Raw genomic sequence first — 13,837 nt, 5'->3', positions numbered from 1 at the left:
CCAGTGTGTCATTTGTCTTCTGTTTTTGTTGATGTTGTTTCTGTTGCCATGCAAGAGTTTTGTCCCGAATTTTTATGTAATCACAGTTATAAATATCTTACTGCTTTTGGGTTTTGTTATATTTAGGAAAGTTACTTCTCCCAAGTTATAAAGGAATTCACTTTTTTCCCCCCTCTAGAACTGGTTTGTTTCATTATTTACATTTGAATCTTCGATCTGTTTGGAAATTATTCTGATATATGGTTGATCTAATTCTTTTTTCTTGTGGCTGTTGAGTTACCCAAACATCATTTATTAAAGATAGACCATATCTTGTCTGATTATCATCATAGTGTCTATACATGACAAATTGTAGGCTCTCAAAAAATGTTTGAATGATTGAAAAAAATTTCTCTTAAAGATCTCTAGTTCACTTTATCAAAACTTTGATTATCATCTATAACTCTAGAAATTCTTTAAAAATATTTGAAATTTATTAAATTTGAGTAGATTCAGTGAATATGTGCCAGTTATACAAGATATAGGGCAAACTTTGGTATGATGCTCATCAGCTTGTTAATGACTTTATTTTTCATTAATTGTAAACCTGGAAAAATTGTTAAAAACAGAAAACTATGAAGAAGAAAAGACCCATTATTCCATTTTCCAGAAATCACCATTTGTTTTTTATGTATTTTCTAGGATTTTTTTTTGAATGTGTCTGGTTGTGGAAATAACCGTGTTACGTTGTTTTGTGTCTTGATTTCTTTTTTTGGCTTGATAGAATATATGAGTGTTTTTCTGTTATTAAATAGTCTTTGAATCCAAATTTTAAATGACTATAATATTCCATTATATATTACCACAGTTTAAATTTCTATTTTGAGAATTTAAAATTTTTTCCTTGGTTTGCTTCCTTGGTTATTGCCTGATAATAGATTTTTAATTGAGGGTGGATGGTTGAAAGGCTCTTGTTAAATATTTTTAAGTTCTTTTTCAGAAAGGCTTTACCAATTTACATTGCCATTTGGGGTACTTTCTCATTTTCATTACCTGAATAGACTATTACTTTAAAAATTACCTTCCGATTTGAAAGATAAAGATGGGACCTGGTGCATTCTAAGTGCATTTATCTCACTACTCTTGAGGCTGAATATGTTTTATTTATTGGATAATTTCATTGTTTGTGATTTATTTATGACTTATGATTGAATTTCTTTTGGAGTATTGATGTTTTCTTCTATGAGTTCTTTATCAAGACACTTACCCTACTGTCCATTATTATAAATATTTCCTCAGTTTGTCTTTTACCTTTTGTCTTTTAATTTTGTTTATGGTAGAAGTTAATTTTACGTAGCGGTTAGTATTCTGTTTATCTTTTCCTGCTTGATTTCTTTCTCTCTCTGTTTGAATTCCTTCTTACTCTGTGATCAGTAAAATAGTCCCCTGACCCCCACGTGATAAGTTTAATTATTAGTACAGTATTGTACTTATTTTGCTGCACCTGGAATTTATTTTTGTAATAGTATGAGGACTTAACTTGAATTCTAAAAGATTAAATCCTAGACCTTAGCCAGTTTTCCTATTGAATAATGAAATAGTAAATTCTAATTTGTTCATAATACCAGGTTACTATAAATAGTAGGGTCTCTTGCAGGTCTAATTTTTTTTTTTTTTAATTTAACTGCCTAATTCTTGTACCAGTACAAACCAAAATCATTGTTGCTTATGGAAGTTCTTTATTGTCATTTAGAATATTTTCTTAGCTACCGACACTTTTTTTCCGTATTAATTTTATAATCATTTTGTGATTTCCATTCACACACTCTAGAAACTTAAAAAACTATTTATTAAGATTTGATTGGGCTTACACTGACCCTATATATTAAAACAGCTTTTCCCCCTAGAATATTTAGAAAATGCAGATGAACAAGATATCTTAATTGGGGGAAGAATGTCCGTTTTAAAAGTAGGTGTTCTTGTTACCTAAAAACAAGTCTCACCTTTAGTTGTCAGAATTTTTATCTCTCTCAGTAAAAGTTTAGTATTCCCCATAGAATTCCCTCTTACTTGTTTTAGTGATTATTCTTTATTTTTAAAATGTTGTTTTTGTGAGTTAATTTTTTTCCATAGTATTGTATAATGGGTTATTATGTGTAAGGCTCTTGTTTTAGTGTTTTAATCTTGTTTTTGACTGATTTTCTGAGTTCTTTTTATTCTTTGAGTCATTCGCTCTGTTGGGTGTTATATAATAATTAAATATATATATTTTTCTCTTTTCTGTAGTTATATTTCAGTTCAAGAGTCATTAAGATCTCAATTAAAAAAACAAAACAATAGAAACTCTTTTCAAATGAACTTTGACATAGAATCTTTTCATGTAGCACAGGAAAGTGCAGTTGCTGTTAAAGTGAGGGCAGGACTCTAGAATGCCACTCTTGGGTTTACTAACTATTGCTGAAACACCTAAGGAAATTAGTTGGGAAACTACTGTTAAATCATAAAACAATGTCTATTTATGGCCTTAGTGAGCGTTCTTATTTCTACTCTTAACTTTTTCTGACAATTAAGTATGATTTTGGGTATGGTTTACAGTGATTTCCTTTAGTTTTAATTTTCTAATAGTATTTACTTTTTAAATCACAAGTGGGAAAAGTTTTGTTAAATCCCTTGAAAGAAATTTATTGTGGTGGTTATAGTGTGATTTTATTAACTTGTTTCAAATCTTCAGTGTGTTAGAAAATTCTCATTGCTATCAGAATCCCATGTTAATTCTGTTTTTTATCTATATTCTGATGTATTTTTAGTAGCATTTTAGTTATGACAATGAAGCATACAACCCTTAAACATTTCATTGAAAACTCATACAAACATGAATTTAAGATTTTGCTATAATATTTATAGCTTTCTGTTCTTTAATATTTGTTTTTTATGATGTTATTGATCCGTTTTCCTTTTTTTCAGTGTTTAGGATACTAAAGTGAGATTCAAATTTAGAATCTGTAGGATTCATTTGGAAGTTGAAATAACTGGATTAATACACAGACTAGGCAACTGCCTTAGCCCCCATTGTCCTCCAGCTCCGACATTGGCTGTGGTAAGGGAGAGGAGACTCCTGTAGGTGCGGAAACGTTTGCCTGCCTCCTCTGGCAGATTGGATCTGGAACGTAGTAAGGTTTATGTTACAGCATGCTTGGAGGAGGGTGTGCACGTGTGTTGATGGAGTGTACAGTGACAGGTTTCTTCCTGAAACTCAAGATGTCCCTTTTCAGTATTTGATGTACATTACCTGTCTTCTGAGAGTAATGTTTAAGTGATACACTCTTATTCTGGGAGGTATATTAGAAATGTGTAGTGGGGATCTTTTTTGGCTTCTTAAATCTTAAGTTTTGTAGTTAAGCAGTAAAAACTGAAAACAACCCCCAAAGCTTGAATCACTTGGCTGAAAAGATTTTACCACCTTATCAACAGAACAGAAGGTGACTAACCAGAATTCTGCACAGGTAAATACAGTGCTGCCTTTGTCTATTAACAGTGATCACTTGTGCTTCAGAACAAGCACCTTTTAATAATTTCTGAGTGCCACCTGCGTCTTGTTTACAGATGTGTCTCAGAGTCCAGCGGAGCAAGAGATAAGCCATAATTCTTAGGCTCTTCTAAGGTTTTGGCCACCAGTCATCACCAACTACAAAGGAGAAGAAAAGATAACTGAGGGATCAGATTTCCTCTCCTTCCCCTTCTCTTTATTTGCCCCTAACATCAGATGCCCCTCCAGCGTGTGAAACGGTTGTGAAGCCTGGAGGCCCTGGCAGAAGATGAAGAGTAAGCAGAGAGTAGGAGAAGAGACAGGCCATTTTTGCTGAGCTTTTTTAGACCTTACAGCAGGTGTCATGTGTGAAATATCCAGCAGAATAACATAATGGCTGAGAGCATGGTCTTTGAAATGGAACCCTGCTGCTTTCCTAGCTGTGTGATCTAGATATTCAGCCCTTTGCGTGAGTCTGTCTTCCCTGTCTCTCAGTGTTTAAGAGGATTACGTGAGATCATGTCTGTAAAGCGCTTTAACACAGTACCAGGCACACAGTTATGCTCAGTCTACTGATAGCTCCTGCTGCTGCTGCTGTTATTTCTACAGGGGTTTTGGATAATAGATATTAACTAAGATTCCAGTTGAGTTATATGTGATTATGTTGTAAACTAAGGTGAGAAATTTAAATTACTTACTTGAATTAGAATTTCATCACCTATAGTGTTGGTCAAGATAACCTGGTGTAAATATTGGAAGTTTTGGTATTTTTATCTTCTAAAATATCTGTTAACACTTTGAGTATAAAGATTACATAGTTGATGTTCCTGTAATTTTTTTTTTGACCAAGTGCAGTGCTGTCATTTAAAATTATATTTTCATGCGTAGTAACTACATAGTAGGGCATGAAAAGGCACAATTACTACTTGGTGAGATATTTTTAAATACCATAATATTTGCTGAAGAAATCAGCTTGCATATTGTTGTAGAAGATCAAAAATAAATTAATAGAATATTTATTTTAAAATAAGGGTTTTCAGCAGTATTAAGAAACTTTATTTGATTCAGTGCTCTTTGAGACCTCTGAGTGTCATCAGATCACTATCAGTTTTCCAGATATTTTATCAGGAATATAGAATTGATTTTAAATTGATGTCTGAGATGGGAGGAATTTGTTAAGAATTCTGTTTTTCATATGTCAACTTTTTAAACTTGAATTTTTCCAGAAGGAAAGTGCTATCTTTTAAAGATCCTGCACTGGAATCATAATTTGGACAAATAGCACCTGCATTCTGTTTCTTGTGCCTACCTGTGCTTGCACACGCGTGCACATACCCTCGCCCCCCCGCCCCCCCACCCCAAGCTTCTGAAGTATAAATGAGAGCATTATTCTACACTGAGGGAAGATTCCTTCTGTCTTTCATCAGACTTGCTCATCTAATTTGATATATCCTCTAATATGTGACTTTTATTTAGTAATTGTAGTCTTTTTGTAATCATATCGAATAAATTAAGTGAAGAGCAGACTTAACCAAGAGCTGGGGATGTTATATAGCTCAGCTTTCAAAGTTACTCTGTGTAGAATAGAAAACGTAGACTGCCGAATTGAAAATGGGAGATAAATCGAGCATAAACAGAATTCAACATATTAGTAAGTACTTAAATAGTTTCTGTGATTCTGAACTTCTGCAAATGTTAAAATTATGTTTTGGTGCAATATCTCTTCAAAATAGAATCAAGGATAAAAATGATTGTCTTTAAAATTAGGATAAGTAACATCCTGACTAAATTAAATTCATAAATTTTACATACTTGTATAAAATAAAAACTATGTTAAAGTTAGTGGGTTCGTATTTCTCGATTTTAAAATATATAATGGAGCCAAACAAAATTACTGTGAAAATATTTGTACCATAACACTCAGTAAAGATTTTTCGTTTACTTTTTTTTATTAAAAACTTGATAAAAGTGCATTGTATACATTGTTCATCCTAGAATCAAGTTTTCATCAAACATTGTAGTTTTCTCCCATCCCTCCCAAAAAGGTTTTTAATTGGTGATGTGGAATATTTGTCATCTACCAAATTAAAAACTGCAGGTTTGTAAACTTGGCACTCTGAGAAAGAAGTCGGTGCCATGAAATGATGAAGTATTGGCATGTGTACACCTGCTGTCAGGAAATAAACTTCCCATGTGGTGCAGTTTGGCAGACATGCATCTTAAAAATGTATTGAATGAAACTGCTGCTTCGCTCTTTATCCCTTATCTTTTTCCAACAGTACATTCTCTTTGTGCCTGTAAGTAATCACTTCTACTTCAGTTCGAGGAACATGATACACTTTTACAGATACGCTTGAAGTGAAGTGGTGGTGCTCCTTAAGAGTGCAGTAACTGATCTAATTGGATAACTCATTGAAATACTAGCTTGGCCCTTAACACCAACAAGGAAACAAACTTTGTCTATTTTGAAACATTTAATTTTTTTTTTATAAAAACTTGAGCCTGAGACACATTGATTTTTCGCATTTTATCACATCGTGTCAAAATAATTTTCCCAGATATATGTGAGTATTAATAAAAGAAAATATTTCAGATGTTTTTAAAAAGTAAGGACTTAGATGAGAACCACATTGATGAAACATCTGAACTTTATAAATGTGTTTATGATATTCAACTAAATCTTACTGCATGGAATATAGCTTTTAGAACCCTGGAATAGTCAGGTCAGAAAATTTGTCCTTTGCACAATTACAAAGTTTCCTTAAAATTGACAGTGATGTTTTATTTACATTTAATTATATATGTGATATGAAAAACTGAATTTAAAATGAAGGGTGTTTTGAATGTCTCCATTTCTTAAATTAAAATTTATGTGGAAGATATATGCAAATACATCTTGTTGGCCCCTAACATAAATCTTGAACCATTGATGTATGCATGCTTGTTATTGCATGTTAATACACAGAATCCCTTTATACAATTTTTTTAAATAGATTCTTTTGGGATATCTTTTTGTTATATAATGTATTTTGGAGAATTGCCTTCTTCAGAAATTAAAAAAATAACTTTTTGAATTCCTGTATTTGATGAGTTTTAACTAAAACTTGTCCTATGGATGTAATCAGTTTTAACTATACATGCTTTTAGCAATATTTTACAGATTGCACGTTTGAAAAAGAAAGTTGTCTTTCCTAGTGTAGTTTACGGTGGCGATACCTGCCTGCCTTTTCTTTTGCTGCGTTGGCACAAGCATTGTGCTTATTTTGTTGTAAATGGTTCCAGTATTTTATCAGTTCACTAGGCTGGAACTGATGAGAGGTAATTAGGTGGCTGTATTTACAGCTTGAATAAGAAACTCGCCAGTGATTGAACACAAACTCATTGGGAGGGGGCACAGGATCAATTCTCAGCTTGGCAAGACAGATCCCTACATACACATCTTCCAAGTGCAAACGACGGATGCTTAAAGAAACTTTAAATATCTTCTCTGCCAGATCACCAGAGAAAACATAACCAGTCCCTGAACAGAAGACAGGGTAGCGCTCACTTGGGTAGAGTTCTGGTGGCATGTACCACTTGCTGTCTTTGTTTCGGTTGGGTGCGTATCCTCTCATTAGGTAACCAGTGAAATAGTTATGTCTGGGAGGCAGGTCTGGCTTCAGTAACTTATGTATTAAATATTCAGTGTTGACAAACATGTCACTGTCAGTTTTCATGACATATGGAATATGTGGACAGTATGTTGCAACCCAGTTCATGCCCATTAGTGTTTTAATGGTCAAATTATAGTATGTATCTAAATATTCCTGTTGAATTATATCATGATATTGTCTGCTTTCTTCCAGTATTGCACGTTGAAGGTAGCCATTTAACTTAATACTTACGCCCAACAAAAAAATCCGTGTCACTTGGATACCAGGTGCTAGACTTTCGTTGCCCCAGGTTTGCCGAATCGCTCTTCTAGCTTCTATCTGTCCAGGTTCTGCAGCTATTAGTAGTATTAAAAAAGGGCTTTTCTCCTGGCATTTTTCAGGTTCATTGATAATATATTTGAAATGGTAAGAATTTGGATGTCCAGTACCTTTCTCATTGTAGATACTTCCATTGGCACTAAGTGTGTTCTCCAGCCCTGTAACTCCTTGTGGAGACAAGTCTGTGTTATTGGAATTAATTGCTGTTTGAGGCCTCAGAGTTTGAGGGACTGTTTCTTTCCAAAGGTTCCGAAGAGAGCTGTGGTTTGTCTCACTTTTTGTAGAACGAAATCCTCGGAAAGTGTATGTTACAGGGTTTTCTTTGAATCCAGCTCTGCCTGGCAGCCAGTCATGATGATTGAAAAACAAAAACATAGCAAAAAGAAACACTAGAGAAAGTACACCAATAAGATGGGTACGGAACAGAGACCTCTTGGCATTCCAGCTCATCTTTGCAAAGCAGCAGTGTCTTCTCCTCCACTGAAGCATGTTGTAAATATCCACTAATGAGATATGCAATATTGGTGGCTGAAAGTGTTTTCTTCTCCTGAATCAATACTGTTCTTTGGTAATCATTTTCTAATTCGGTCACATTGTTTCCCTCGCAGTCATTCTGTAAAGATGAAGCATAAAAGTTTATAAAATGGTAAATGTTACAGAACTGCCTGAAAGAGACTTTGGATGCTAGTAAAATTAGGACACATGAGAATATTTAGGCTGTGAAAATATAATAACCCGGGGACAAAGTTTATAGTTTGTTTCTTGTTGGCAACATTCCATCACTGAGAACAGGATTAATTTCATTAAAAATGTACCTTTGTAGCACAATGAGCACTTTAAAGAGAAGTGATGGATTGATTTTCTTCCACTTATTTCATTGTCTCAGCTCTGATGATCATTTATACTTTTGACCCGACTTAAAGATTTAGTTTTATGCATGTAGAAGAGAAGAATGTTACTGGATTCCTGAGAGAGGCCGTGTAAGAAGGCCTGAGAGCAGATGGAAAATTTATTGGCATTAATTAAAATGGATTTGACATACCATTGGTGGTATGGAGCACAGTCAGTGGCCTTTTTTGTAAAATGGTCATGTATCAGTTGTGGGACAGACGGTGCAAGGTTGATGATGGCAGAGTTCTGTTAGTCACAGTACACTGCTTGGCGTGTTTCCATTGGCCCCTACTGTGTTGAGAAAGTCAATGAGAAGATGCACCTGTCAAAATTAATTTTCAGGGTCCAGTAACATCAGTGCAGTATTTTAAGACAGTAATAAATGATGAACATTTTCAAGCACTCTTATCTAATTTTTACCTTCCATCTCAAATATGAGGTATTCAGGAGATCATTGTCCTTACTTAGACTTAAGATTGATTTTTAAAATGTGGCAGCTAATTATCACTAGTTATCTGTGGCCTTGGCAGAGCACTGTCATGTCTCAGTTGAGTCTCCATGTTAGAATTAAACAAAGAGTTAGTTTGAACGGTCTTCAGATTTATTATAAAATTTATAGGCACTAGGTACTATCATATCCAACTGTTTAAAATGGAAATTTCACAAAATGCATTTTTAAAGATTTCTTGAGTTGTGCTGTGTTCTGAATTTGCATGTAGAGAACGTGTTATTTTTAGGGCTTCTGCTAGCATGACACTTAGAGCGTTAGATTTTTAAAAAGATATGAGATGTCAATATGGAAGGTTCATGATGCCACATATTAAGAACTGGTTGTGTTATCTTTGAACAAGGTTTTTCAGTGCATAGCACAAATTTGTTCATGGTTTTCACTTCTAGGTTTTTGGATCAAGGCGTGGGGGTTGAGGTGGGCAAGGAGCTGTAGTTTTATTTCTATTGAGAGAAAAAGCTTTTTGGGAAGGGGGCAAATGTGTAATTTTAATTTTTTCAACTTTTTATTGTGAAATTATTTCTTTAAGCAAAAGAAAACTAGTCAATTAAAAAATATAGGAACATTTGTTTATTTGAAATAATAATGTATACATACATACGTATCTGTTTATTTAGCCTGTGGTATTGGGAGATTTATGGTTAATACCACATTTGTTTAACTTGACATGACGTTTAATTACTTGTGGAAAATCATGGCATTTACATGGAAGTCCTCATATAATTGAATAATTGTAGACTAAAAATCACGTATATAATGTGAATTACTTTGAAAATATTGATTGAAAGTGTTAAGACATACCTATGAATGAAAGCACTACTATTCTAGTAACAGCCACTAGGAGGAGCAAGTAGATGGGAAATGGGACGAATTTCTAAAGTGTAATAGGACAGGCGCCAGCTTTTAATAATTTCTAGTATCTGAAATTATGTAGTACTTTTAGAAGTTATGGTATTTCTCAACTGTAAAAAATTATTAATCATTTTGTGAGCTAGGAACAGTGATTTTTTTAAGTTTGGGATTTTAAAAACATAGAATCTACTTTTCTATTTATTAGAGTTTATTTACATGAATTTTAATTTCACATACTCTAATGAAGACCAAGGCGATTGACTGTATGAGTAAAACATAGTTCTGCTGTGAGCTAAGCTGAAGGTAATAGAGCTGAGTGTTCTGATGTAGAAACTCACGTTTTTCCTTCTTGCACTTATAAATAGTTTGCCATTCTGTTTGGACCAGGACACAGTTTCTAAGCTTTTATTTCAAATGAAATATTTGATAAATAGTAATGATTCTTCCTTCACCTCATAAAAAAGCCAGTAGATGTAAGGGTTATGTGTGTAAATTTAAAAGAAACAAAAACTGCTTTATAAATTGACTTGATAATGTATTTTAAACATTCCAAAGCTAAATTAAATGTATCAGCTCTCTGTTAATATAATAGTGCTTGGAATCTGGTTGAAGTCCAATCATGTAGATCTTTTAAAAGTGTAAATTTGGTGTTAGGAAGCAGTAAATACAAGGGCAGCTGTTTGAGTGAATATTTGAATAAAGGACTGAAGAAATGAATGAAAGTAAATACTATAGTAGTAAATTGTGATATTTTTATGAAAACAGTATACCTGAAGTGATGTCTCCAAGTATTTCAGTGTTATAGAAAACAGCAAATTATTATATGTTGTAATCTAGCACAAATACATAGTTTATGGTCCTATGTGATTTTGTAGCAATAGGTGATAGAGATGCATCTTAATTTAAATTCATCATATTTGTGTGTTTGTAAATATTAAGCTGCTCAGGCTTGAAATCCATGTACTATTTGTTAATCTCCCATTGATAAATGAAGTGCATGTGTCTAGCCTTAAAAATTATTTCTTAAAAGTTTCTCAGGTATTTATCATAAAATTTTGTTAAAAGGAGAGTGAACTAAAAGTAAACTGTTCCTCCTTTTATTAAATAATAAAATTATTCTCTAGTTACTGCCTGTTGTATTTAATTCTTAAAAGTAGGAACAAGACAAGAAAGTTACAGTATTTTGGTTTTCTAAATAGTTTGACTTTTACATCTCAGCATGGAAGTAGCTTTGATTTATCTCCTGAGTTTTTTATGGCAATATTTTCCAGTTATTAATGTGTATTTACATCTTATGGATTGAAGTTCATGGAGAGAGCGTTACTGTAAAATGTTCAGTGACTTCACACACACAGAGTTTTCATTATTTGGCTTCTAAAAGTGTTGATATCTTTAGTCTGTTTGAACAGTTTTAGATTTAAGTGGTGCTTGAATAAAATATTCCTATACTTTTGAGATATCTAGCTTGTAAAAATGATTGGTGACTTTAATCTGAGAGACTTGAGATTTTTTACAACCATATTTTTTTGTTTAATACCATCTGATTTCATTCTTTGGTGGAATAAAAATTCATGGTATGAGCGAGTTGATGTTGCGATGTAATAATAATAGGGCCTGATAAGCTCATTTAATTTTAGAATGGAATGCTTACATATGTCTTAAAATTGTTTGCCTTTTGTGGTTATTAAATAAGTTATTGAGTTGTGCTGTGAAATTGAGCAAAAATCAGGATCTTTGATAGATCAGCAAGAAATACTAGAAATATCTTTGAGTTCCTGAGCCATGAGTTGCTATTCTAACTATGATTGTTGCTAAAATAGTTTATTAGGTTTATTTCTGCCCTGCACACACATAGCATGGCAGTAGTTCCTTACTACATATTAATATAGCCTGGAAGCACAGTAACTACGTTTATGTTTAATATTTTGACCTTGTATTGCTGTTCATGTATATTTTTATATCAAAGTAATTTTATACTATGTTTCTGATTTCATTTTAAAAATGATCACCAAGAACAGCCTTATATTTGCTCATTTAGAATCAGTCTGTTGCTTAAAATAAAGGCTCACTATTTCAAATGAGGGAATCTTTTAGCAACTATTGATATTTCTTTGTTTAAAGTTGTCTTCATGGACACTGTGATCACATGCAAATCTACTGTGGTCTTGTCCTTTCCATAAACTCAGACTGCCTTATGTGATCCTATGCAAATGCTTTCTTTTTAGTATCGTATACCTCGATAATACTTAAAATTTGTTCATACTCTCCTAGTTTGTGTTCTTTATCTTTATTTGGGGAGATACTGGAGGGAAGATTCTGTTACTAAAAGCTGTTATATATTAAGATTTTATTTTAAAAGGACTTTGAAAAAAGCTCTTAATATTAAAATCATCTTTGATAATATTTAATGAAATTTCACTGCATTGTCTCTTTTGATAGCCATTTTTAAGAAAGCACTTTAATTTACTAGATAGGATTCAATGTGACCTAATTTGTTAGAGGATTTCTGTGTTTTCTTTAGAGGGCTACAGATTTTTTTTTTTTAAGTTTAATTTCTCAGAGAATCCTTTAAGCACATCTTGTTACTATTTGCTTTTTCTCTCTCTTATGTCTACTAATCCGTAACTACTCCAAGCTACATATTTACTTGAATAAACCAGTGACAGCTTGTTTTCTAAACAATGACAAATTTTAACATCATAAATTTAGAAACCCTGTCATAGTTTCAAGGACAGTGAACTGTATGAACTTGTTTATCAGATATTAGTGCCTCCAGGGCAATGAAAAGGTAACAGACATTTCACTGAATATCACACACAAGATATCGACATACCTTCCTTGGTCAGGCCATTTATGTGGAGAGGATTATGCCCACTGAAAATACTTTTGGCACGCCATCACTTCAGCAAAAAAGATGCTATCGAACATGCGCACATCCCCCAGTAGTCTGGCTCCTGCGATTGCTTTTCACAGTATCCAAAGTGTCCATCTGTCTGCTTGTCTTCAAGTTACCCCCCTTGTTCATAGGGGTCCTAGTCTTCTGAGGTTTTTCCTTTCTTTCATTTTCTTTCTCTTTGTTTAAACAAAAGAGCTGCAGTTGCTCGTTCTGTTTGGAGCACTGTTGACTCTCCCCGACAGTTGATGCATCGAGGCTTTTCACATCTGCTGTTTTCCTGGTCGGACAATGCAGTGCTGTATTCTCTTCCCAGTATCCATATTTCTAGTAATAACACTGAGCTGCAATGTAAAGCAGCCAGAGCTAGAATGTAGGGCTTCGATTGTCTTGGAAAAGAAGAGGGTTTAACTCTCGTTGTTGCCTGGCAGCTGCAGGAAGGATTTTAAGCAGTTTTACTGGGGTTTTAGTCTGTAATATGAAATCCACGGTTCCTCAGCTGCTGCACAGGCAGGCAGCAGTTTAAATGTGGGCTTGACAGATGCTCTCTCTGACAGAGCAGAATTGAACGTCACTGCTTGGCTGAATCCCACGTGATTGTTTGCATTCATTTTGACTAAAATCCTAAGTTAGGGAGAAGCTTAGAGATTCTGCTTCTATGTGATAAATTATATATATTCAGTACAAGTGCAGTGATGAGTGAATAATACAAGAAAGGGATGATTATGAAATGAATGGTTATAATTTTATTTTTTCCAGCTTATTTCCTTTTTTTTTTTACTTTATGCTTAAGCACAGGCTTTCTAAATGTTTTCAGTGTTAGATGCTGGTTTTCATGTTTCTTACATGATTTTATAGGGCATAAGCAATTTAAGCTTTTATATGTAACTTGCTGTAATTTAACCCCTTACTGTACTCCTTCCTTGAAGTTTTTTTCCTTGCATTGCTCTGATTTTACTAATATCTAGGTAGGACTCATAGACCTTTTATCTGTAACTTAGACCCTCTCTCCCACCCCCCTATTCTGGGTTTTGTAGAAACCAGCTGATGGATTGCTTTACTGACATGTGATGTGATAAAGCCCCCTCCTTGCTTTCTCTCTTATGGTTTCTAGTGGTCTTAAAGGCAGCAAAACTTTTTTTTAAATCACTTTTTAATGTCAGCATTTATTATTTATTTATTTTCCCTTTTCTTTAAAATTTCGTGTGTGGTAGAAT

The 13,837-nt window shown here is 33.6% G+C and overlaps 2 protein-coding genes across 3 annotated transcripts in view; one reads left to right on the top strand and one right to left on the bottom strand.

Moving 5' to 3' along the window:
• The window catches only part of CDC73 (cell division cycle 73), a 116,867-nt gene that overhangs the window by 56,631 nt on the left and 46,399 nt on the right, over nucleotides 1–13,837 (top strand). The gene's annotated exons all lie outside the window — the stretch shown is intronic.
• B3GALT2 (beta-1,3-galactosyltransferase 2) lies at nucleotides 5,436–13,172 on the bottom strand. 2 transcript variants are annotated; one of them, XM_044762646.2, is made up of 3 exons: nucleotides 12,561–13,150; nucleotides 8,519–8,658; nucleotides 5,436–8,089 (listed from the first exon to the last, which is right to left on the bottom strand). In XM_044762646.2, exon 3 carries the CDS (start codon nucleotides 7,963–7,965, stop codon nucleotides 6,697–6,699), a length of 1,269 nt encoding a protein of 422 aa, XP_044618581.1. In that variant the 5' UTR covers nucleotides 7,966–8,089; nucleotides 8,519–8,658; nucleotides 12,561–13,150; the 3' UTR covers nucleotides 5,436–6,696. The 2 variants fall into 2 exon arrangements, with proteins under 2 accessions (XP_044618581.1, XP_014724123.1); XM_014868637.3 differs by lacking the exon at nucleotides 8,519–8,658 and having other exon boundaries at nucleotides 12,561–13,172.

The sequence above is a fragment of the Equus asinus genome, chromosome 30 (genome assembly GCF_041296235.1).
Source record: "Equus asinus isolate D_3611 breed Donkey chromosome 30, EquAss-T2T_v2, whole genome shotgun sequence".
In the NCBI taxonomy this organism is placed as follows: Eukaryota; Metazoa; Chordata; class Mammalia; order Perissodactyla; family Equidae; genus Equus; species Equus asinus.
Note: the sequence above shows the minus strand (reverse complement) of the source record. Positions and strands in the feature narration are given on the sequence as shown.

Excerpts from the sequence above, each read along its gene's own strand:
- B3GALT2 (XM_014868637.3), bottom strand. The coding sequence starts at position 7,965 with ATGCTTCAGTGGAGGAGAAGACACTGCTGCTTTGCAAAGATGAGCTGG.